The sequence below is a fragment of the Armigeres subalbatus genome, chromosome 2 (genome assembly GCF_024139115.2).
Source record: "Armigeres subalbatus isolate Guangzhou_Male chromosome 2, GZ_Asu_2, whole genome shotgun sequence".
Classification (NCBI taxonomy): domain Eukaryota; kingdom Metazoa; phylum Arthropoda; class Insecta; order Diptera; family Culicidae; genus Armigeres; species Armigeres subalbatus.
In genome coordinates, this window is record NC_085140.1 from 204,291,797 (window position 1) to 204,318,977 (window position 27,181).

Sequence of the window (27,181 nt, forward strand, 5' to 3'; positions counted from 1 at the left end):
AGATAAAATGACGCATCCATACACCAAAACAATTGACAAATATTTGAATCTCGTGATTCAATCGTGTTTCAAATCTGCAGAAAATAGAACGGAGCGTTATACCAGTTTTAATTTTTTGACGTTTGACTGGTATAAAAACTGAATCTAGAACAGCTGCTGGGAAAATTAATGTTTCAGATTCATATTCAAACTGACAGCCCTGGATCTGTCTCATTTGGAGAATTAAACTTAAAAGTGACAGTTCGGAAATTACAAAATTACCCAGTCATAAGAATGGCTGGTGCTAGCCAGCAATTCCAATAAGACATCGATGAAAAATGATTCGATATCTGTCAAAAGCAATCTTATTTGATAATTATTGAAATGTCACTTAGGGTTATTTGATAATTATTGAAATGTCACTTTTAAGCTTAATTTCGGTTTAATTCTCCAAATAAAGGCCAGTATCGACTTAAAAAGTAGAGAGGTTACGGAATTTTGTTCAATATTACCAAGAGGAATTTTTACAACTGATCTGCATGGAGCAAATTGTCACTTTTACTTACGGAATAATCGAGCAGAATATTTTTCCGAAAGTAAAGTGACAGCTCCCATTACTTTGCGCGGGAACCTTACAAATGTCAATTTTGTTTTTTGTTCTTTTCATGTGGATACTGCTGTAAGAATTTTGTTTCGATTCTTTACTTTTCCGATTCTGTGAACGGAATTTCTCGCGTAACATATGATTACGGCTTATAAACCAAAACCATGATTTTTCATTTTCTAGCATAAACGATTGCTTTGTAAATGATTCTTTATCGTAGGTAAAACTCCGTACTTAATATCTCTTAAGAAACACATTTATTGCTATTTTGAGTGAACGTCTCATGAACAATTTGCACCATAGTGGTTTTTAAGTCCTTTGTTGGCGCCCTTAGCTACCATGCGGAATGTTTGCTTTGGTTTTTAGGCCGTTCACTTTATATTGTTTATTTAGAAAAACTAGCTTCAAGTTATTTCAAAATGTATAGTCTTACTAGGTTTTTGATATATCGCATAGCAGAACTACTCTGGCTAACAAATCCGATGGTGTTACTAGCTTTGACCAAACGGCTTAAAAACCAGACGTGTTGCCGGTAATGCGAGTAAACGGCACGACTTTTGTTTTAGCTGAAATTTTGTAGATTTCGAATAGTTTTTCAATTAATCTTTATCTGCTGTTATAATGTAACCATTTACGTATGGCATTGACATGATTTTTTCAATGAAATGAGCTTCTACTTCAATAAATGAATTAAATTACTCATAGAAAACTTGAACCTCATTTTTCTCGGTTCAGCATTGTTGGTTTTTCGGCCGTAATCATATGTTGCTCGAGATTTAACATGTGATTGAGATAGAAAAAGAAATTTCTTTTGAACACGATACCAACCTTGAGACAGAGCCTAAGGACACTCCTGTGGTACTTGTATCATGGTACAAGAGGACAAGAAAATTATCCCAAGACTGTCTTTGATAAAGACAATAATCAGTACGGTACTCATTTCAAGATTCTTGTACCATGGTACTTATACCACCAGTGTGTCATTAGTAGAGGGGTAGAGGTAATTTAATTAAATATGCGGGACATTTTTATACGATTTTTAATCGAAGAAATCTCGCTGTTTTATGTGCAGTACTAATAAATATTATGTGCAATGCTTGTTTGCAAAAATCTATGTGTACTGCACATATAATTTAGATGGAAATTAATCTGAGAGCAGAACCCTGCTTCAACTCCATTTTTCTCCGAATGAGTGAGCTCAAAAGATATTTTAGTTACTAGATAAAGATTGTCGCTTCGGTTCCCTTTGTTCTGCTGTCCGGAACATGTTGGGTACCAAGCTGTCAAATCGTATGGATTTTCCTTCTTTGACATTTAGCTCCCCTATCCTCGCCAGCAAAAGATGTTTCGGACAGCGACGACAGCGACAATCTTTATCTAGTAACTAAAATATCTTTTGTGAGCTCTGACTAAAACCGAGTAACAGCTGTTACGGTGCTGACCTGCTGAAGATGCGTGGATATTGGTGCTGGCCTTTTATCTTCCATATTTTTGACACTGGACTCGTCGTTTTCATGCCACCCCTGTCATCAGCAGTCCCAGTTTAGACGAGTCTACTGTCAGAAATCGCCCAAAACAGAGCGCAGAGGCAGAAGAAGAAGTTACAGAAGAAAGCGCTTGCGAGTGCGTGAAAAGCGGATGGCGAATCGAGTTTCGTGAAATCGTCGTCTGGTTAAAATTGAGTTTTCTTGTGCAAAATAGTGACCAAATCGTCGCGAATTGTGTCGGAAAAGTAAGTTCATAGGCTCGGCAAAAGATTGTGCGTCGAATTTGCTGCTTGCCGATGCGTATCGGTGGTGAAAATGAGCACGAAATAGTCGGGTTCGTGGTCGCGACTCGCAACAAAAGACGGGCGACCGTCGTCGAGGAAGAGTTTTTTTTTTCTGCCTCGTTCCACTTGCGCTCCATCATCTCCAGTGAACCTGCGAACCAGCCCACCACAACACACCTCTCATCATTGGCTTTCTGTGCGCTCTCTTCTACATCAATATTTTCTTCGTTATTATTTTGGTTGTTTGCCGTTTTGCTCCGTTGGATGACGGTTGGAGTGGAATGTAGCTCTAAGTATTGTGCAACGGCGGTTCCAGGGTAAAGTGATTTGGTGGTCTATTTGATTTTCTGTATTAGATTTAATTTCTTAAATTGCAACGGAAATTTTGTAAAAATACCAAAATATTGTAGATTTTATATGGCATTTCACCAAATATTGTAGACTTATTTTTGTAAAATTATTTGTAAGCTTGCCTAACTCTTTTCGTTAATTCTTTTTTTCGATTTTTTTTCAAAATTACTGTACAGACAAATGCATAATGAATCAAATACAGTGGCTGGCTTTCTACTCACCTTTGCCAGCAATTAAAAAAAATATGACTTTTTTCTTTGAAAGCTATACATTTTTATTTCATTCATTTAATTATTATGTTCTAATTTTGTCTGCTTCCTGACCGTAGAAAGTTCATTAGAACATATTTTTTTGAACGACCAAGTAAAAATAAAGAAAAACTCGCTCCCATCACATTCCCTGACACCGCCTCGGGTTTTGTGTATTATGTGCAGAACGGTGTGCGCGCGCGGTGCGGTTTCGAACACCACCGCTTGTGGGACTGCTGCTGGCACTGGCTGGCGGCCGTGAGCGCTGTGGAATCGTCGGGACGTGACAGTCAGTAGTACACTGCCGAAGACGGAACGGACGGGTGTTGGTTGATGTGTAGCGCTCCAGTAACCAGCAGAGAGAAAGAAGCACCAGCCGTGGTGGAAATCTGCCAGCCTAGTTAGGAGGAGTAGTATTTGTGGTGCCTGCAGTGGCCGTCGTGCAATTTTCCGGAAGTTTTTCAGGTGCCAGCCTGAGTGGTCGGTATTGGCAATTGATTGGGATTCGAAACTCGCGTTATCCCCACCGTCGATGATAACAAGTGATTCGATTCAGTTTCGATCGGTTAGTGGACGAGGAAGATTCGCAAATTGGAAGCTCAAAGCTTGAAAGTAATGATGAGTGAAAAATCGTTACCCTTAAAGGGAAAATAAATAAGCGAAGAAGTGCGATATGCGAATATAATAAAAGTGAAATCCGCAATAGTTCTGGATGTGTAACATAGGAAGAATATCTGTGGAAGACAAAATCGAGGAATACAAAGAATGCTATGTAAAAGAGATCTCCCCGAGAAGCAAAGCAAAAATACCTAAATAAATTTTTCATCTGAAGTGTGGGGATAACATAAACCTTATATCGGGAAGTGAAGCAGCAGGAAGGTTTTTAGCTAAGACGGAGCAAATGAGAAAGCGAACAGCAAGTGCAGCGCACGGTGTCAAAAATACGGTTATTATTGCATTTGTATGAACGTTTGTTCTCTCTCATTAGTTAATTAATCAAATCGGTAAAAGTAAAATATGGATTTCATCAGTGTTTTATGTCAGAATATAAATTTAAAAAATTATGGGATCACGTAACATCGCAGCACCCTTCCTATAAATCTATATTTTGCGATGGTTGAGTTAGTGTGTTTATTCTGTCATTATTAAGTCTATAATTCTATTTATTCGACTTCAAAATTATTTTCTGAGTTCGGTACCATAGATTGGTTTTGATCAAATTTCAAGACCATGGCACGCTCTATTACCGTGGGGGTAAGTTGTTCGTTTATTAGAGATACTGTGGGTGAGGAACGTGTCAACAATAAAGTGGCTACATAAAATTTAATAAGCGACAATCACCCTACACAATTATATTGTTTTATTCAATATTTAATATCTTTAAAGTAAAAATATGTTTTGTACTCAAATTAAACTAAATTCAAAGAAAATAGTGTTCGACATTTAACTTGTTTAATAATACGCTTCATACTGCACACATTTAGAAGACGATTTCAAATACCGCACAGAAAAAAAATCTAATACCGAACAAGCTGAAATGGTTGTATGACAAACTGCAGAATGTCATTCCGCGCAATTCTATTTCGCGGAGTCCAAATCTGCGGAATGCTTTATTTCACGCAATCTGACTCAGGGTGTAACCCGGAATTGTCAGGGAACTATTGTCAACCTGGAAAATTCAGGGAATTATTGAGACAATCAGGGAAATCAGCAAGTGAGAAAGTGAACATGTTGTATTCACATAATTTATTCAAAGGTTCAATTGAGGAGTCAGGGCAGTAGGGACTATGTCCAGGGGCTTGACGATCCCTCCCCAGGCCATCTGCGAGTTGTGGGGCTTGCCTAGGATATGGTGGGGTTTGACAGTTTACTTACTTACTTATGGATCCTGTACACCTCCGGTGGTGCAAAGGGCCGACTTGAAAGATCTCCATCCTGAGCGATGCCCGGCTATCGCTTTAACCTGTTGCCAGGTTAGATTTCGGTCGACTTCTTTTATTTCTTTATTGAGGCTTCGCCGCCATGAGCCTCTGGGTCTGCCTCTGCTGCGATGTCCCGCTGGGTTCCAGTCTAATGCTTGCTTACAGATTTCGTTTCCGCCCCTACGTAGAGTGTGGCCGACCCAGCCCCACTTCCGATCCCGAATTTCTGTTGTTATCGGCCTCTGGTGACAACGACGATGGAGCTCGTTATTTGAGATCCAGTTGTGAGGCCACCAGGCCCGAATTATATACCGCAGGCATCTGTTAATGAACACCTGCAGCCGTTGAGTGTTCTCCACTGATACACACCATGTTTCGCTAGCGTATAACAGCACAGATTTCACGTTAGAGTTGAAAATTCGTATTTTGGTGCGTTCACTTATCTGCCTGTTTTTCCAGATATTTCTTAAACTCGCAAAGGCAGCCCTTGCTTTCTTGATCCGTGCGCCTATGTCGATCTTGGTACCGCCGTCCGACGCCATTTGGCTACCAAGATATTGGAAGCTTTCATCATTCTCCACTGGTTGCCCGGCTACTGTGAAACTGGAAGGAGTCACCGTGTTTACATCCAACGATTTGGTTTTGTTGACGTTGATGACTAAACCTGCCGAGGAGGAGCGATCGGCAAGGTCGTTGAGCTTACTCTGCATATCAGAGCGCCGTTGCGCGAGTAGTGCAACGTCATCCGCCAATTCGAAGTCGTTTAGGTGCTCCATGGTTATAGGCTGCCATAACAGCCCGCGGTTTGGTTCACGGTCAATCGCATCTACCAGAATCTCATCGATTACGATGAGGAACAGTAACGGTGATAGAATACATCCTTGCCTCACACCAGCTACGACCCGGATAGGGTCGGACAGGACCCCATTGTGCAGCACTCTACACGAAAAGGCCTCGTACTGTGCCTCGATGAGGCCGATGATTTTCTCAGGAACTCCCTTGCGTCTCAGGGCGCCCCACATATTCTCGTGATTGAGACGGTCGAAAGCTTTTTCGTAGTCAATGAATACCAAGTAAAGGGACTCTTGGAATTCGTTGACCTGCTCCAAAATGATGCGGAGCGTGACAATATGGTCCACACAGGATCTTCCGGCACGGAATCCGGCTTGCTGCCGCCGGAGAGTCGCATCGATCTTCTCCTGAATCCGGACTAGGATAACTTTGCATAGGTACATAGGAGAACGGTACACAGCAACATAATGCCTCGCCAGTTATCGCGTACAGTCAGGTCACCCTTTTTGGGCACCTTCACTGAGGTAACTTGCATCCAGTCGACCGGGAAAGTTGCGGTGTCTCCCAGATATTACGAAATAAACAATGCAGTAGTTGGGCGGATGTCATAAGGTCACCTTTGAGCATATCGGCTGATATGCGGTCGACACCTGGGGCTTTATTCGATTTCATGCTTTGGATGGCTGTTTGAATCTCTAGCAGTGATGGAGCTTCGGTATTGACACGTGTTATACGTCGGATCCTAGGCAGATCATGCCGAGGTGGTGATGGCCTGGTTGGCACTTGAAAAAGTTGTTCGAAGTGCTCGAACCAGCGTTTCAGCTGGTCAGTTGGGTCGGTCAATAACTGATCATTCGCGTCTTTCACAGGCATCGTTGCATTCATCTTCGCCCCGCTTAAGCGTCGTGAGATATCGTAGAGGAGGCGAATGTCCCCGGTTGCGGCGGCTCTCTCTCCTTCGTCGGCCAGAGAGTTTGCCCACGCTCGCTTGTCCCGTCGACATGAGCGTTTTACTTCCTTCTCAAGAGCCGTGTATCGTTGACGGGCTAAGACTTTGGCTCCTCTGGTTTTCGATCGCTCTATCGCGGCTTTGGCTTCTCTTCGCTCCTCTATCTTCCTCCAGGTCTCATCGGTGATCCATTGTTTTCTCTGGTTTGACAGTGGGCCCTGTTAAACCTCTATAAAAAGCTGCATGTATCCGCAAGTAGGCCCTACCAAAGCGACCGTGTGCCGCTCAAAGCGCACAAGCCCAAGTCCTGGTGTTAGGTGGGACGCTAAACAAAAACAGCCCTGACACGACGGCCCTCCGACGAGACAGGAGGTTTGCGCAGGTCCAATAAGCCGCCTGGAAAACCAATAATTACGAACAATATAAGAGATAATGCGACTCGATATAATCGGCAAAGACCTAGGCGACGAATAAAGGATCACGAATGGAAGCTTGGAACATGGAACTGCAAGTCTCTAGGTTTTGCAGGTTGCGACAGGATGATCTACGATGAATTATATCCCTGCAACTTTGACGTCGTGGCGCTGCAGGAGATTTGCTGGACAGGACAGAAAGTGTGGAAAAGAGGGCGTCGAGCGGCTACCTTCTACAAAAGCTGTGGAACCACCAACGAGCTGGGAACCGGCTTCATAGTGCTGGGTAAGATACGCCATCGTGTGATTGGGTGGCAGTCAATCAACGCAAGGATGTGCAAGCTGAGGATTAAAGGCCGTTTCTTCAACTATAACATCATCAACGTGCACTGCCCACATGAAGGGAGACCCGACGACGAGAAAGAAGCGTTCTACGCACAGCTGGAGCAGACATACGATGGATGCCCACTGCGGGACGTCAAAATCGTCATCGGTGACATGAACGCACAGGTAGGATGGGAGGAAATGTATAGACCGGTCATCGGACCGGATAGTCTGCACACCGTATCGAATGACAACGGCCAACGATGCATGAACTTCGCAACCTCCCGCGGAATGGTAGTTCGAAGCACTTTCTTTTCCCGCAAAAATATCCACAAGGCCACATGGAGGTCACCTAACCAAGAAACGGAAAACCAAATCGACCACGTTCTAATCGACGGTAAATTCTCCGACATCACGAACGTACGCACTTATCGCAGTGCCAATATTGAATCCGACCACTACCTCGTTGCAGTATGCCTGCGCTCAAAACTCTCGACGGTGTACAACACGCGTCGAAGTCGGACGCCGCGGCTTAACATTGGGCGGCTACAAAACGGTAGACTAGCCCAAGAATACGTGTAGCAGCTGGAAGTGGCACTCCCAATGGAAGAGCAGCTAGGCGCAGCGTCTCTTGAAGATGGCTGGAGAGATATTCGATCCGCCATTGGTAGCACCGCAACCGCTGCACTTGGCACGGTGCCCCCGGATCAGAGGAACGACTGGTATGACGGCGAATGTGAGCAGTTAGTAGAAGAGAAGAATGCAGCATGATTGCTGCAACACCGCACGAGGGCGAACAAGGCACGATATAAACAGGCGCGGAACAGACAACTCGATTTTCCGGAGGAAAAAGCGCCAGCAGGAAGGTCGAGACCGCACCGTGAAGAGACGGAGGAACTGTACCGCGCTAATAACGCACGAAAGTTCTATGAGATGTTGAACCGTTCACGTAAGGGCTACGTGCCACAGCCTGATATGTGTAAGGACATAAACGGGAACCTTCTTACAAACGAGCGTGAGGTGATCCAAAGCACCTACATGGCGATATGGCAGACAACGGTGGCGGTATGGTAATGAACCTAGGAGCACGCGCGCAGGACATGTGACTTCCGGCTCCGAATCTTCAGGAAATCCAGGAGGAGATCGGCCGGCTGAAAAACAACAAAGCCCCTGGAGTTGACCAACTACCAGGAGAGCTGTTTAAACACGGTGGTGAGGCACTGGCTACAGCGATGCATTGGGTGATTACCAAGGTTTGGGAGGATGAGGTTCTGCCGCAGGAGTGGATGGAAGGTGTCGTGTGTCCCATCTACAAAAAGGGCGATAAGCTGGATTGTAGCAACTACCGCGCAATCACATTGCTGAACGCCGCCTACAAGGTACTCTCCCAAATTGTATGCCACCGACTAACACCAATTGCAAGAGAGTTCGTGGGGCAGTACCAGGCGGGATTTATGGGTGAACGCTCTACCCCAGACCAGGTGTTCGCCATACGTCAGGTATTGCAGAAATGCCACGAATACAACGTGCCCACACATCATCTATTTATCGACTTCAAAGCCGCATATGATACAATCGATCGGGACCAGCTATGGCAGCTAATGCACGAAAACGGATTTCCGGATAAACTGATACGGTTGATCAAGGCGACGATGGATCGGGTGATGTGCGTAGTTCGAGTTTCAGGGGCATTCTCGAGTCCCTTCGAAACCCGTAGAGGGTTACGGCAAGGTGATGGTCTTTCGTGTCTGCTATTCAACATCGCTTTGGAAGGTGTAATACGAAGGGCAGGGATTGACACGAGTGGTACGATTTTCACGAAGTCCGTCCAGTTATTTGGTTTCGCCGACGACATTGATATCATAGCACGTAACTTTGAGAAGATGGAGGAAGCCTACATCAGACTGAAGAGGGAAGCCAAGCGGATCGGACTAGTCATCAACACGTCCAAGACGAAGTACATGATAGGAAGAGGTTCAAGAGAAGACAATGTGAGCCACCCACCGCGAGTTTGCATCGGTGGTGACGAAATCGAGGTGATAGAAGAATTTGTGTACTAGTGCTCACTGGTGACTGCCGATAACGATACCAGCAGAGAAATTCGGAGACGCATAGTGGCTGGAAATCGCACGTACTTTGTACTCCGCAAGACGCTCCGATCGAATAGAGTTCGCCTCCGTACCAAACTGACTATCTACAAAACGCTCATTAGACCGGTAGTACTCAACGGACACGAGACCTGGACGATGCTCGTGGAGGACCAACGCGCACTTGGATTTTTCGAATGGAAAGTGCTGCGTACCATCTATGGTGGGGTGCAGATGGCGGAAGGTACGTGGAGGAGGCGAATGAACCACGAGTTGCATCAGCTGTTGGGAGAACCATCCATCGTTCACACCGCGAAAATCGGACGACTGCGGAGCCAGAATGTCGGACAGTAACCCGGTGAAAATGGTTCTCGACAATGATCCGACGGGCACAAGAAGGCGAGGTGCGCAGCGGGCAAGGTGGATCGATCAGGTGAAAGATGACTTGCGGACCCTCCGTAGACTGCGTGGTTGGCGACGTGTAGCCATGGACCGAGTCGAATGGAGAAGACTCTTATATACCGCACAGGCCACTTCGGCCTTAGTCTGGTAATAAATTAATAAAATTGACAAACTTCGTTTGACAAACGAATTTGCGAGTAGATTGAAAATAGGTTGTTTTCATACTTTCTGCCATTGTTTTCAACTGTATATAGGCTGTAAATTTGAGCAGATATCTTTTTAAGTTTCGCTAGACAAACGCCTAGACATATACGGAATTAAACGCAGTGGTAACAGTGTCTAGTTTTTCGTTTCTTATTAGTTCAATTGGTAGGCTCAAGTGCTTTTGGGCGTTACGGAGCCGATTTGAAAAATGGCAATCCTACGCCTGTGTATGCAAGGCTAACCGCAGACTCAAAACTTAGATACATATAATATATTGGGAAGTAGGGGCATATATAAAATAGGGGGTACATGGTTAAATGGGCACGTGCCGCATTCAGATAAATAGTAACATTTCCAGGGCTGTTTCAACAGTCGCGGTTTTCGCGATTTTCGTGTTTTTCGCGAATCTCGCGGATTGGCTCTTCCAATCGCAACAATCGCGGTTCCTCCAAACGTTGTCTTGAAAATCGCAAATTTATATTTACACTCCTTCAAAATTTCAAAACTTTAATGTTTTTATATGACTGTATGAGGAATACGCAATTCTTTGGGATCCGAGCACAGCTAATAATATTTTAGTTATCGCATGGTTGATATCCACACGTTAGTTACTTGATAGACCGTTTGTTGACCTGATAAATTGATCATATTTTAATTCTGGATTGCCCGGACACCGAATTGTGTTTAGAAGTTAGTTTTTGTTTCCAATATTTTTGAGATGCCTAGATAACTTCATATTTTTTGATGATCCAATAGTACTTTGGTAGTCTTTTATTTTCAACCAAAGGTACATTGTTCTAAATATAAGGCTTAGAGTGGAATCTTTGCAAAATGTCACTTGTCATTTGAATAACTAACATTTCGCCTCCCACATCTCAGACTATTTTAAAGGCAATATCCTGTTAGAAATCCGGCGATCCACTGCTCGCAAAAGATGGGTGGTCAATAGACGACGCAATTCCTCCGACTGGGTACTAGTACGGTCATAGAGAGCAGAATCGTGCAACGCATGTATTCCCCTCGACTCCAATATGAACTATGGAGCGATAACTCCATTTTTCACTTCGTGGACAGCACACCATATATTGGCAATTTGTTAAACAATCCGTAAAGTTAACGTCATTTCTATCCGTCACTGTATCTATTTATCAAGAAGTTCTTCAATCTGTTTTGGGTAGGATTCTAGGAGCTCTCTCGAGAATTAGTTTGGCAAAATCGAGTTCTAAAGGATTCTAGTCCTCTGGGTTTCTAAATAGTTATCGCATTTTAAGTTATTAAAAAGAGTAAAAGAGAGTTCACGTTGTTTAATAGTAATTTGATCATTTGATCATTTATCATAAATGCAAACAACATTTACTATACCATATAAACAAACTTTCAGGCTTAGTTAAGCTCATTAATAAGAAAATAAGCCGCTACAAGTTAGGAAGAAAGGTAGATGTATTCCCTTGGAAAATTTGTATCCTGAGAACCAACGAAATCTCTCCGGAATATATATTTTTTCAATGGATCCTCGAGATATGTAGACCGCTATGTAGTTAACCGCACTGATGTTTCAGGGTAATTTGTGTGTTTCGATGCATTTGGAGATCTTTTAAGTGGTCATGTCAGACTTGGAAAAATGTACATTATTTACTATTCATCATCCTTTTTCGTAGCCCAGAGCTATGAATATCTCGCGCTTACTTTTGTAGGGGCGTAACAATATAGATCGATTTCTCTTCGTCGATAATTTTGTTTTACCGTTGTACCGAATTGCGCTAGTTCATCGATGATTTACTAATTTGGTTTGATAAAGGATGATTGTATCTTGCACCAGCATCAATAATCACGGTTGTAGCTTTCGAAACAATTGAGTTATTAGCAAAATATAAAATCGATTTAGAGAAATCGATCAATACAGTTACGCCCCTATGAAACTAAGCGCGAGATATGAATAATCATCCGTACTTATAGACCAACGAAAATGTGCCTGTTTTGAGCTAAGATCTAAATTAATTGCTAAGCATATACCAATTATACCTTTTTTCTAGGTGCTATCCCCACATATACCTATGATTATTAAGAAGAAACATGAAATTATTTCACGAAACATCATCTCATCGTCAACATCTGGCTCTGGATTGCCTTCTTTCACCCGGTCAGCATTTATTGGCAGCAATTATAACTGGACCTTCTACCATGGCAGCATAAATTATCACAATAGCACAAACAATGTCACGAAGAATTGCTAGTTTTTAAACATTCACTTTAATCTTAGTAACTTGATTTTTTTTAAAGAAACAGTTTTTTTTATGGAATTTATCGCTCCAGTTTGCGTCCTTCTTTCTACAACGCACACTACGATCCCCTAATTCCTTCAATTCCGCATGTGACAAAATTGGGATTGATTAATATTGAATGGGTCTAAGAGCTTCCTACGAAATTCATAACTGGCGCCTACCGATTATTCCACTAGCAGTGCTTCTTATACGCAGTTACCTTCCCGAGTATTCAAGCGTCGATGGGCGTGTGGTCTACATACCTGCTTCCCGACTCCGACACCCAAGGTTCGAATCCAGTCTGCCGCACTTCGCTTTTTTTTTAATGAAAATCATCATCCATAAGGCAACATATTGCAATTCATACCGATTCAGGATGTCTACTACCTGGAAAAACCTGGAAAACCTGGAATTATCAGGGGATTTCTCCCCACCTGGAAAATACCTCAAAATATCAGGGAATTCCTGACATAACCAGGGAAATTTCAAACCCGGTAATCATGAGTGAAATTCTTTCAAAAGATGAAAAAAAACATTAAAAATGTTTGAATAAATATACCAATCAAATCTATTGATGTAGTGAATAGAAGAATAGATCGTTGTTCCGTAAAAAAACGTTTTGCCATCTTCAAAAGAATTCCTGGAGAATTTCCGAAGCTATTCTTGGTGAAATCTAGGATTTTATTCGGGAAATCAATTAGGGATTGCAAATTCTTTTGAGTATTCCCTCGGCAATTTTTTTTTATGAATAGAGTCTATTAAAATGATTAGCAATTTTCTAATTTTTTTCTGGAGGAATTTCCAAGATAAACCCCGAAAAGAATTCCTGGAGGAATTTCAAAACGAATTTTCTGACGATTCTTCGTATGGTTTCTTTAAGAAATTCCCAAAAGGGAACCTTAAGGAAATTTAAAAAAAAAACAGTGTAAAGTGATTTTGTGAAGAGTTTTTGCTTAAGGAATTTTTGAAAGAATAGCCGAAAGAATCCCGAATGGATTTTTCAAAAGAGTTTCTAAAGGTATTCTCAAAGAATTTCCAAAGAATTCATAAAAGCAAAATATCCGGAAAAAACTGCTCCAGGTGTTTTCTAAAGTTTTCCTCAAGATTCTTCTGAATGAGTTCCTAAAAAATCCCAAGGAATTTCAAAAGAATATCTGAAGCATTTTTTGGAGGTTTTTACAGTAAAGCCGAATTAGAACGCTAGTGGCGCTGTAACCATTGAAATTATTCTGCCAAAATATGCTTCAATAAGCTTAATAGCCTGTTCAGATTACGATTAGATTATTTATCGTAATAAATATCGTGATAAAGCTGAGAAAAAAAATTGGATGTATGGGGATGGTATCAGGTTGTTTTTTATCATGACATTTATGATCATAAATGGCGTAATCTGAATAGGTTATAACATGGCCGTTTGACACTTATAGAACCGGTACCTTGGCTGCTAGGTCGGAGCAAACTAGATGTCACAAACTAGAACAAACTAGATGTTGGACACGCGAACAGGTTTAAGGACGTTTGGCATAAGTACGTTAGGCATAAAGGATGTTAAGTATAAATGCCCCAAAAACAGCCCACGACAAAAGAAGGTATTATGCCTAACGTCATGGACCCTGCAATCTCATATTTTTGTATCAGCACATTTCCCGAAGGAGTTTTCGTAAGAAGTTCTGAAGGATTTCCTGAAGAAATTCTCAAACATATTTCCGGAACATTTCCTTAAGAAGTTATCTTGAGTTTCTTAAAAAAAAGCTGAAATAAAATTCAAAGAAATTTCCGAAAGAATTCTTATCCAAATTTCCAAAGAAATTATTTTAAAAAAAATTGGAAGAATATGTGAAGAAATCTGCAAAGTATTTTCGAGTGATTTTCACAAGACATTTTCGAACAGACACCTAAAAGAATTAAAAAAATCGTAAAGGAAACGCCAAATGCATCCTATAGAATTTGCGGAACAATTCCTTGAGCTGTTTTCTAAAGTTTTAGCTAAGAAATTTTCAATTTAAATCCTGGAGAAAGTTCAGAAGCAATTCTTAAAATCCGGAGGATTTTTCGATGGAATCTATGGAGAAATTTTCAAAGGAATACCTGGAGGAATTTCCTATGTGATTCCTGAAGGAATGGCTGAAGCAATTTCTGGGTGAACTAGCGAAGGAATTTCTTAAATAATTTACAACATTGTTTATGTGGGGCTACCAAAAAATTCTTAAAAAAGTATATCACGGTGCTCCCCTGAGCGTTATTAACAAAAAAAAATCTCCATCAAAACTAATACCCGGAGCTGAATTCTGGGGCTACACTGCATCTCTGGACGAAATTTGAAAAAAATCGTAGGGCCCGTTTTGGAGTTACGCCCTTTTTAAGACGTAACTGTAAGATATCGAAGAAAATCAATATAATATCTCGTCTTATGCATATTTCTTAACTTCCATTGAGTCGTAAGCAATAAAAGTACACCCGATTCTTTTTTACATGGAGGATGCATTCCGTGTAAAAAAGTTTTCAGTTAAAAATTTGAAAATCCATGTAAAAAAAGTTTTATGATTTCTCGACAAATCATGCAAAATGGAGCAACTGTGCAAAAATTTTGTATGGGATTTTTTTATACGGCCGTGTAAAAACAGAATCGGGTGTAGTTTGCTGATATACCAGTTGCATACTACAATGATGTACCAGCTTTGATTCAATGTATTAAAAACAGTAGACATATCCTTGACGAAAAAGTGTTTATTGAAAATGGTATCGATTTCAATAATTCCAGATCAATCAAAAATTTCAAAACCTGGCGACAATCGGCTACAAGTGCTGTCTTTGTATCCATACTTATTACCTGGAAAATTCGAGCCGTATTTATATGGTACAGTTTGTCAAATTGAACCATTTCGAGTACATTATTGCAGGTGACCTTAAGATTATAAACCTGATAATAGGAATAATGACTAACTGCGAAGCCGAGAAAAACTTGAGAGCGGCGTTTCCAGGACTATTGCAAATATTCAGCTACTAATAAAAATTGAAAAAGTCGGGCATGCAGCGAAAAATATATCTAATTCCCGACAAGGACAGTGATTCTATATTGATGAAGTGTCCTCCTCTTTCAATCCACGTGAACACTCTTTGTTCGTTAACGTTACATAAAAGCAGTGTTAGAACGAACTGGGCAGATTTATGGGTTTAAGGTGTAGGGTTATGTCTGATACCTCAAAGGTGTCTTAAGCATAAAAACGGCTTCACTGAGCATACCACGATCTTCTCGATGCTGCGCACATTTAGTAAAATAATGCGGATTTGAGAAAGTTTGTTGACGTATGTATGGATGAAGCTTTAGTAAAGAACAGATGCATGTACCCATACCAATATCAATCAAAAACATAGAATTGAAGTGCAAATTGCGTTGCTCTCATTTTTGTTTTTTTTTTTTCAGCAGTAAGCATGCACGAGAGTATTGGAAATGACAAGTATCAAGTTGAAATCAATAACTTTTATATAGAATAACTTTTGTCATATGTTATGTACAATTGTGTTTTTATATAGACAAGTAGCCCTCAATGGACCTTAAAACTTTTTTCTAATATGTCATTTCTTTGAATCTAAAATTGTTGGCGTTATCGGAGCATGTTATTAATAATAATACAATTACCCTATGTAAATGACATCTGTGGTTTTTGTTTAAAGGTTTTGAAGTATTTTCAAAATGTTTGCAACTCCTCATACAAACCTTTACCTGGATTCTATGTCGCAATTGATAAGTTCGTTGTCTCCTGGGAAAGTTAGGATCTTCCGAAGACCTCCAAATATCATATCCCAAAGTTTCATATAAAATGATTTTTTAATACATTCGTCCATGGGCAGGGATGGCACAAAGAGTATATATCGACATATACGCCGAAGTTGTATAAAACCCATCTCTTGCGAGCTGAAATTTATTGCGCAAAGAAGATATGTGTGCATTTGATATTGTCCATTTAATTTAAACATAAATAAAAAAGGGTTAATCATACGTAGTTGGCTAGAATTGAATGTAGACTTAAGATGAAGCTAATCTTATTTTTAAATGTTCTTAGACAAATCTCATATTACTTATCGTCATAGTCAACAATTTTGTATAGAATTCTAATGGCTATAACAAAAAAAAATCTTTTTTTTATCGCTGACGATATCTTGGAAGTTGAGAAATATGTATTTGATGATATGTTATACACAGAATTCTGTTTTTCACACGATTTTGTTTCGGTTGGATTTTTGATAGTGTGGCTTTAATTTTTGACCGAAATCCATGCAACATGTTCCTAAAACCACTAATAATCCAGAAAAAAGTCAGATGATTATTTATATCCGATAATCATTTTAGATGGGGATACAACTTAGAAAATTTAGATCGTGTTGAAACAGAATCCTGTGAATTTCTTCGATATATATCAGTTAAGTCTTAAAAAGGGCGTAACTCCAAAACGGGCCCTACGATTTTTTTCAAATTTTGACCAGAGATGCAGTATAGCCCCAGAAATCAGCTCCGGGTATTAGTTTTGATGGAGATTTTTTTTGTTAATAACGGTCAGGGGAGCACCGTGATTATTGTTTGAAATATTTACTTTTTGCTTTTCTCGTATACAAAGTATAAATACGTAAAGGCTATAGGATAACACCGAACTCAAGGGTCCCCCCTTGGGAAACATTTCAAAAACGATTTTTTTTTTCAAGTATTGCAGCAATGCATTCAAATGCAAAATATATCCCCCTAAAGCGCTATTTCGACCTCTCTTATGTGGTTTTTCTTATTTTTTTAAATGCGCGAGAAAGGCACCACAAACGCTAGGTGGATTGTTCTGGGTTTTTGAATTGATTATTTTGCTGCTAAAATCTATATATGGCACGATGTAGCATAACAATATGTTGTTTTTACAAAGTAGTTTGTGAATAAACCGAATTATAAATAAACCTAATAATTATAAGAACAAGAACAACAAAAAATGGTTCTCCGTGTAACTTGAGCGCCAAACAATCATCGAATCGCCTCCCACTCCGACTACACCGACAACGCAAGCTATCATTCGCAAGATCACATACACATCGGAAAAGCTGGCTTCCGCTGGTATACTGACAGCGAGTGGAGCAGAGAAAAACGCTTTGGTCAGTCGTAGGGAAGCAAAGACGTTCCAAAATCGCGTGGCCGTGAAAGTCGAGAGTGCAGAATACGGTGAAGTAAGTGACGCAGATTGTTCACTGACCGGGCGCTCGCTACTGCATGCTTGAAGCGACTAATCCGTTTCGTCCGTTGTCGCACGTTGAAAGAAACTGAGCATTTCCGAGAATCGGTGTTTCGAAGCTCGAAGCTTGTAACAGTCCCTAGGCCAAGTGGCAACCGGAGTCAAGACACGCAGTCCTCGGTGAGACGCTGGTAGCATTCCCGCTGACGACACGGTGGGAAACCCAAAAGAGTCGAGGGAACCGTCGCGGCAAACGTTAGCTCACAAGCCTCGATCTTCGGTTTAGCAGCCTGAGAAATAAATCGCCACGAGAAGCGCAGCCCGAATCGACAATTGGTTGGAAGGCGAGACTGGGAAGCTCACACACCGGGAAAGCTGGCAAAGGATTAGCACGCCTACAAAGTCTCTCACCCGCATTCAGGAAAACGGAACAAAGCCTTCACAAGAAGGCTTTGTCGTTACAGCTAAGCATCAACGCTCGAGAGATCACCACGTCTACCTTCGCGGGTTCGGCATCGAGAAGCAAGCCACCGATCGGTAGCCGAGACGCCAGCGAACACGCACGTAGGCAGTGTGAATTACTTTGGTTGACGGATGACTGTGAGCATAGAGGGCAAAGGCCAATCGGAGGACAGTGGTTCGGGCTCTAGGGCGGAAGGCCAGCTAAGCGGGGGATCGGTAGACACCTCGGTAGTCTTGACTGAAGTTAGCTGCGTGCCAATGTCGGTGCTGGAGTCGTTTAGGGTGGAGCGATGCAACGAGGTCCTGTGAGTAATAACAATGTTAGTCTAAGGAAAGATAGGAGGCTAAATAGGGACCAAGTGAGAAAGCGATAAACGCAATAAACATGTTTTTGAGATAAGTAACGGTTCATTTGCTTGTTACTTCATTGGGCTTTGAGAATAAGAGCTAACGACGTTTGTTTGTACCTGGAAATTAATGTAAAACACCTGGGAAAAACCTGGGAAATCAGGGAATTTTGTTTTTACAGATGAGTAGACACCCTGCGATTTCTTGTGGCAAATTTTCATAAGGCGTTTGATTGAAAATCATACGTCCATTTTCCTCAGTGTAGCCCTCCCTCTAATGGAATAAACATAAAAATTAGCCTATTTACCGATATTTAAGTATCGGTTCCTCCAACCGGGAAAAACCGGGAATCTGAAAATCGATTTTGAATAGACACCGTGTTATTGCTGTTCAAGATTATCATTAACGAAATTGTGATTTACGTGTGACTCAACGCCATCTGAACGAACAACCTAGAACCTCGTATCGATATCAGTTCGAGTGTGTGTAGTCCAAACTGGCGGCTGCTTTACCATTCAAAACATTATGCGGCATAAATCATTTCATTTTTTTTTTCTATTGATCAAAGTATCGAAAGATTAAAAGCAACAGTATTGAAATTTTGCATTGAAATGTGTTTGTCACGGTTTAAAAACAAAGTCGCGGATTTCATTTTGTTGATCGCGGATTTCGCGGATTGGAATTTGGTATTTTTGTAACAACCCTGCATTTTCAAAAAACATTCTATTTAGCCTTAAGCAAATAACCACATTAAGCAATCTTGTAATCTAATTATCGGGGCCAAAACAGGAAATTTTCCGAAATGTGAACGGCTTGAACTCATAGAAAGAAACATTTTCTATTCATAATCGATCCCATGCTTTTGTAAACAAAATGATTTGCAGAGGCACCCATATGAGTTCAAAAACAATAGCAGACTTTTGTTTCACTCATGTCGAAGTTTCGATGCAATTGATGTTGTACGTGAGTGTTCAGTGTTGATTGTATGTCTTGGGAAGCTTTCGCTGCTAAAATTACAAAAAAAGTGTAAAATAGGAACTTTAAATCTAATGATTTGTTTTGAGTCGCTTAATGTTTACCTTTCTGTAATAGGCCCTTTTCAAATGTTACGCGAGATTGTCACGTTTACCGTTTACCTTAATGTTTACCTTTCAGTAAAAAGCCCTTTTTAAATGTTACGCGAGATTGTTTAATGAATCGCCTGCTTTGAGCGTGCTTACAGCGGCACACTAGGAGTCAACTTTCTGAAATCAGTATGGCGAAAGGCATCTAAGGTTCGATTTCTCAAAATTAAGCACCTTAATCGAAAAAATATTTGGTAGGCGTAGTAGCGGACACCATCCTTCATAATCGGTACCAAATAGTTTTTCATGAAAAGTTTCTTATTTTGAGAAAACCCGCGTTAGATGTCTTTCGCCATACAAATTTCTGGCGGTTAACTCTTGCTGGCTATTTTGCACATATACTATAGCGCCTGGATGTGACAGCGGCGGGTAGAAAATCAGCCACTGCCAATACTCGGGTACTTTTTCAAAACGGCGTATGTCGCAAATTGTAAACAAACCCGTTTTCAACAGCATATGGCATCAAATTCATCTGAAAATGTGTATATCCTCAAAGCTACATGAAAATGTGTTCTTAAAAATGTAAATCAATTTTTTGCAAAACGATGTAACATCATTGTTGAAAATATTGCACATACACCGCTTAGCAGAAAATGTACTTAAAAAAGTTTTTTCGAACAACTAAATAGTTTAAAACGTGCGTCTGCTTGTACTTTTTCATCACTGATTTCAAAATTAAGTATTTGGCTTAAATATTCTGATTTTCGTTAAGAAAAACATTTTACGTTGTTTTTCTGCAGCAAATGTTGTTACGTCGTGTTGTAAGTGTTGCAATTTTTTTGTCGCATGTGCGTGAAACGTTTCAAATTGACGCAACATTTCGACGTATCAACAATGCTGCGTACGGAGTAGCGTAACATTTCGACGAAAGTAGCATGACCTCGGTCATGCTGACGTATCAAAACGACGTATGTGATATATCTGTTGCAGAACGTTGTAACATATATTTTTATCAAAATAACTGAAATGATCACACGCAATGCAGATTTCAAGGTCAGTGACGATGAACCTTTTCATAATGTATCGTTGAGGTGTATTCAATTGCAATAAAAATGATTAGTTTCTAAATAGGAATAAAAATAAAATCTGAAAACTTCCAAGCTAATTTTCTCAGCTTGATCAAAATGTTACATACGCCGATTTGAAAAAGTTCCCGAGAATAATTCATTTTCACGTTTCCCAAGTGAACCGGATCAACAAACGAACTGTCATGGAGCTGTCTCTTCTGTATCAGTTTATAATAATATTTACTGTTTTATTTTTGAACGATTCAGGAAAGGTAATTTATCACTGGTAGATGAATTTGCACTGGCCGGAATGTACCAAAATTGATTGTCACTATGTTTTTGAATCATAGAAGCAAAACCCACCAGAAAACTCCGAAATATAATTTTGCAAAGGATTTTGGTCTAGTTACTCCTTAGTACAAACTATATCCGCATATTGCCGCAAAGCTCTAGAACCAAAGCATTTTTTTCTGTAGTCAACTAAATTTTGACCAAAATGCCACTTACACCCCTCTGCTTCTAACCCCCTCAAATATCATCTGATTTTTCTTCGATTTTTGTGGATTTTTCGTGGGGTCAACGCAATGATTTGATAAATTTAAAAGCCAGAAACAGCCAAATACAAACCGCGTAAGAAGCTACCCCAATGTACGTGGTTTTTTACACGGATTTCTGAATCCACGTGATTCATCGCGAAAACACATCAAAACCGCAAAATTCAACTTTCAAAAATTTCTTCACGCGATTTTTTTACGCGGAACGTATCCCCCGTAAACATCGACTTTAGTGTATATTTCGCGCGATATGATTTATTGGCAGTGGCTGATTTTCTACCCGCCGCTTCTATAGGGGTTAGACAAAAGGTTGAGATAGGTAAAATTATGTCAAAATTCAAATCAACATAACTTCGCGTAGAATAATCAGATTTTGATAAAACCAAGACCATCAGAAGCGGACACTCTTCTAGTATACTGTCCCCTTACAAAACCTAAGATTGGGCCTTGGCCACCGGAGATGTTCCGGGTTTTCCGAGGGTGTGTTCAAAATGCATTTTTCCCACTGCTTGTCATTTTATGTGACGTTTACTTTTATAAGGTACACCGGAGCAAGTTGAAATGCGGGGTAAGTTGAAATGGAAGCTGTAATTCGGAAAGGAAATGACCGAATGCCCTGATTATTTTTTACAACAAACTACTCCCCTGAACGCACCTTCTGACGGCCAGTCCCAGAAGATTGCAGCTACAAAGAAGCAATCCCTGCCTATGTAATTTTTCGCCCTTTGCAAAATTTTAAGCAACTTTTTGTCATGCCAATAAAACAGGTCTCAAAATGATGTTTGGAAGAGTGTTTTCACCAAATTTGCACGGTAAGTAATCATTCAATGTTGAAAAAGCATTATGACTATGAAAAATCGATGAGAGATCCGTTTTAATTTTTGTATGTCGGTCGTTTGAAATCGCTCCGCAATTCAAACCCACGGGGCAAATAGAAATGTGTGATGCGGGGCAAGTTGAAACAAAAATTCAATACGTTACCCTCGCAATTATTTTCTTTTTTCTAAAATTAAACATGGTCTAAAATTCAACAATACATTCGGAAAACATAAATTTATAAAAAGGTCCAAACTGCTGAAAACAAATTTAATAAATTTCCGCCCATCCCGTGAATGCAACCCTCCTTCAATCTCGACTAAAGAGTAAAATGAAAAGGGTTCATGTTTAAACCGCATGATCTAGTTTTGAGATTCTCAGTCTACTTTTCCTGGTAGTTAGCACTGGCTCTCAAATAAAGCAAAGAGCTTGTAAACATTTCGTTAACTCCACCTTTCACTTCATCAGCCGCCTCTTTCTCCAATCGAGGAGTTGATGAGAAATACGCTGGTTAATTAATGTGAATTTTTTAAGAAGCCACAACCGAATATATGAAGCGCACAATTCAAGTGAACCAAATAATGAACCATCCTGAAAAGTCACCAGTAGGAGGCAATCAATCTGATAAATTTCCAGCGTAGTGCGTTCTCTACAATTTGGTTCCTGAAAATTGCCCTTGTGACTTTGTTGTATACTGCCCTTATTCGCAGAAGAGTCCCATGCCAGTTTTCTCCGGCTTGAGTAATTTGCCGTTTGCCAAACATGTTTTGCATGAAGAAATTCAAAAAAAGTTGAAACAAATGCAATCTTTCCATAAATTTTACATTTTCTTTATTTGTATACATTGATATGAGACAATTGAATGGACCATATTTAAGTTTTTGAGTAAAAGAGTATCAATATCTGGAATATGACTTTTATGCGAGTAAATATCAAGATAAAGCAACACAATTTGGGATTTGGTTTTCAAATTTTTAGAACAAAGCCTACTATTGCATCAGTTTTTCTTAAACAGGAGACAATTTTAAGCTAATTTCTAGAAAGAAAATCAAAATCTTAAAAAAATTACATGGGACTCTTATGCGAATTTAGTCACCTTTACAACCTCGTGCATCTTGAGTCACACTGAGTACATATATTGTGATTTTACTACGGGAAAAAAAGCTTATATCTGTATATAGTACCGTGTTTCAACTTGCCCCGATACGCGGGGCAAGTTGAAACGATGCATATAAAAGAGCAGTTTCAGTATACAAAATATTTATAAAAAAGTTTGGTGAGGTTGCTTATTTTTTATGTATAATCTTTGACCCGAACTAGCAAACACCGCAAACAGATTCAAAATTTATCAAAGAGCGATTTTTTTATAGCACTTCAAATTTCAACTTTGAAAAAACCGTTTCAACTTGCCCCGGTGTACCTTACTGTTTTATGCTCTCTCCAAAAACTAGAACTAATATGCCGACCAATGGTGACTGTAGATCGAGAATCCATTAAAACTACGAAGAGATATGGCCATTTCCGTAAAATCGGTTCCGGGAATATGATGAAATGATAACAGATCGGAATAATGCAAATATGAGTATCTGTCTTCATGGCTTTGCGAGACAATGATTACAGAAACATTTACAGAATGATAGTGTCCACTGCCACCCTTATAGCAGGTTCCAAGGGCCTTCCAGGAGGTGCCGGTTTTGGCACCATCTGGAACCATGCATATATGGGTGTCAAAATTCATGTTTTCCAAAGACAATGAATATAGGATCTTTATTAAAAATACATTATGAGAACTGTAAGACTCTCTGGTCAATTTGTAACTGGTTCCGGGTGTTCTGCGAAAGTGACATTTGTTCAGGGTGTATGGCCCATCCCGTACCGTTTTCACGAAAAAGCCATATCTCTGCTCATACCTAACGTATTTTCGATCTGCAGCCAGCATTCGCCAGCATATTAGTTCTAGTTTCTGAGGAAAGCATAAAACATGATGCTAGTAAACGTCACATAAAATGACAAGCAGAAGAAAAATGCATTTTTGACATGCCCTCGGAAAACCCGAAACTTTTCCGGTGGCCAATGGCCAATCTGAAGTTTCGCATGAAGATAGTAAACTTGAAGAGTTTCCGCGCCCGATGGTCCCGGTTTCATCAAAATCGGACTATTCTACGCAAAGTTATGCTGCTTTGAACTTCGACAAAATTTTGCCTATCTTAACCTTTTTGTCTAACCCCTGTATATCTATATTATGCGCCGCTATCGTATATGCGCAAATAGCCAACATGAGTTAACCGCTCGAAATTTGTATGGCGAAAGACATCTAACGCGGATTTTCTCAAAATTAGGAACTTTTCATGAAAACCTTTTTGGTACCGGTTATGAAGGATGGTGTCCGCCACTACGCCACCAAATATATTTTCGATTAAGGTGCCTAATTTTGAGAAATCGAACCTTAGATGCCTTTCGTCATACTGATTTCAGAAAGTTAACTCCTAGTGTGCCGCTGTAAGCACGCTCAAAGTAGGCGATTCATTGGCGCGAATTTAGTTTTAGTCGCGTAAGTAAATTAGTCAAGCCTTTTCAGTACATATTTGGGATGAATATATCTTTAGTAGAATATTTTTCTTTCTGAGTAACCTGAGTAAGATATGAGACAGTGTCATATAATCCTACCAACAATAAACCGATTTTCAGCACTATAGTGATAATATTATTGACTACCACAGTGCAAAACAAATTCTTGCAAATTTAATAATAACCGAAATTTTAACACCGTGTCTCGCTGAACCTTCGTTCTTGGGAGTGGATTGATTTTTTTGTGCTTCCTTCAATTTTTAGTTCGCCCTACCGATTCTCAGCCGGTTCGCGTTCGCCTGCGTGTTTCGTCCGAGTGTTTCTAGATTTTCTTCTAGAAGGCACCACAATATGCCTGCACACGGTTTATGCTGGTTTGGCAATAATAATATTTCCACCTCCTCCTCCCGCTCATCGAGTAGCATTCGGAAGATAGCACTGCCGAGTGTTTGATTACGAAATTGTTCCCATCTATCAGCCAACCCAGCAGCAGCCAGTAGAAGAATTCGAGCGCGAGGATCCTCATATTGCACCTCGATGTAGACTGGCGACCGCTACTGGCTGGTTTACGACTATGCAGACAAAATAATAACAAATCCAGTCTCTCGGACGTGCGTGTGTGTTGCCAATAGGCGGAAATCCGGACAGTGGTCGGTGGCGTCGATCGATGACGAGTGTCATGCGAACTAACGTGAGGATGTTTAGAGAAAATTCTTGTTGTGAAACGAGTTGACCTGTTTGAATACTTTTTATAATAGTTTATCGATGAATGAATGACACAAGTCGAGTTACAAAAGAACGTCGCTTTCCAAATTGGATAAAAACGAACATTGTTAAAAATAATTAATTTTTATATCATTCACTTATCAATTTAGTTTCAAATTAAATCACTATGATTAGGTATTATATAACAGGAGAAGACTATCTCATGACATTCCTCCGTATGATAGCCAATCTCTAACTTGAATGAATGTCGTTCTATTCTAACTTCACATACACGTTATTATCGTTTGAATGAGTTTGATCCAAATTTCTTACCTATAATGATAGATATAACTCGCACTCATAAGGTGTTACCGCAATGGATTACCAATTTGGCAAACCACGCTCTTCTAGTTGTTATTAGGTATCGACTTGTTTGTGAAAACTTCCATCCCCGTGCAATGTGCAGTAAAGCAGTACTAAAAGAGCTAATGTTCGAAACGTGTTTTACAGGACCATTTCCTCGCGTAACATAGCGGCGAAGTAATTTTCACGGATCCTGATAAGGCAGCGCGGAATGATGATGATGATCATACATGTTGGCGATGGAGTAAAAATTGAAAAGTGCGAACATTGGCAGTGTGGAATAGCAGTTTCGCTGGAGTGAGCTCCGCATTTTCTAAGAAATCAAATTGAAGAAGATAATTGAAGTAAAGCGAAAATAAAGTGAAATGGTGAGAAAAATCGAATGAAAATACAGCAGGGCGAATATAACAAACCTGAAAAAATAGTTTCTTGAATCAAAACAGATATTTCCGAGTCCAAGCAAAAGTCAGCGCAGTTTGATGGACGCAATTGGCTGGATAGGACTCGGGAATAGGAAACGGCAGTAAAGAATTATGAGCAATAACAACGTTCCGCGGTTCCTGCTCCCGGTTGTCACGAATCCCAACGCAATTCGTATTAATTGTGGCTTTTGTTATTACAATTGAATGAGTGTAATAAAAATCGACAGAAGAAAAACGATGCAAATCGACGGCTGCTGGATTGAGGCGGTGTATCAGGAGTAATGATTCGCTACTGTTCAAATGTTTCCGTAGTGAAGTCGATGTGTGTTTTCCCTCGGTATGTGTGACGGCTTGTAGCAGCGAAAGCATGTGTAGCTTCTCAATCAATCCAGCCCCGGTCAGATAAAGTGAAATAAGTGAATCCAATAATTAAACTCTCAGTAACAGTACCGGGATCAGTTCAGTGAGCACGTCAAGTGCGCCAAACTCGTTGCGAATCGGTTCGTAACCGTTCGCAACTACTACAAAGTGAAAACGGAATACCCTCTTCATAGTAGCGGCGCAGAGTGTTTTGAAATAGTTTTTTATATCTACTTTCCACGTGGGTGGTGGTCAGCGCCATGGACGGCGTAAGGGCATTGGACATACTGCAACTGCTGCAGGAACGCTTCGCTCTGCTTTCCGGTGGGCGAGATAACCGTGGCGGACCGATTATCTGCTTCCCGGCGACGACCAAGCGCGAACGGGTCAAGCCCGAGGACATAAAACGTGTCATCAGCTATTTCATCGGCATACCAAGGTGAGTTGGACTTTATATTCCTTACTGTTGTGCGTTTCTAGCCAAATTATCAATTTAGGGTATCCTATAGCATTAATTCTCTTATAACAAAGTAAGACTATGCCTGAATATGGTTGGGTTCCATTCCCGATCAGGTGCATGACATGGGTGGGAAATTTTCTGTACTCCTCTGGGCTGGGCATACGAGTATCATAGCCTTATTATGTAGTAATGCAAAAATGATAAATCGGCCTAGCCTAGACAACCCGCAGTTATTATTAATGCGAAAGTACTTAAAGAATACTGAGCTGCGAGGCGGCAATGGCCCTGTCGGGGATGTAATGCCAACAATGAACAATAATTTGAGATAGTATAAACGAAACCTGAATTCCTTCGAGAATTCCCCCTGGAGTTTGTTCAATAATTTGCTCTGAGTTTTTCTCTAATTTCCTCTGGAATTTCTTCGGACTTTTTCCTGGATTGGGTATGCGTTTTCTCGGGAGCCTTTTGGGGAATCTTT

General features: G+C 40.4%; 1 protein-coding gene across 5 annotated transcripts in view; it reads left to right on the forward strand.

Annotated features, from left to right (window-relative positions):
- The first annotated feature begins 2,160 nt into the window (after positions 1 to 2,160).
- The window catches only part of LOC134211528 (triple functional domain protein), a 359,415-nt gene continuing 334,394 nt past the window's right edge, over positions 2,161 to 27,181 (forward strand). For 4 of the 5 annotated variants that reach the window (XM_062688453.1, XM_062688455.1, XM_062688456.1 and 1 more), the window contains exons 1-2: positions 2,161 to 2,315; positions 25,609 to 26,682. In XM_062688453.1, coding sequence (XP_062544437.1) covers positions 26,504 to 26,682 — 179 coding nt within the window. In that variant the 5' untranslated portion in view covers positions 2,161 to 2,315; positions 25,609 to 26,503. Of the gene's footprint in view, positions 2,316 to 2,368; positions 2,672 to 25,608; positions 26,683 to 27,181 lie in introns of those variants that run through there. The other variant, XM_062688454.1, reaches the window with a different exon arrangement.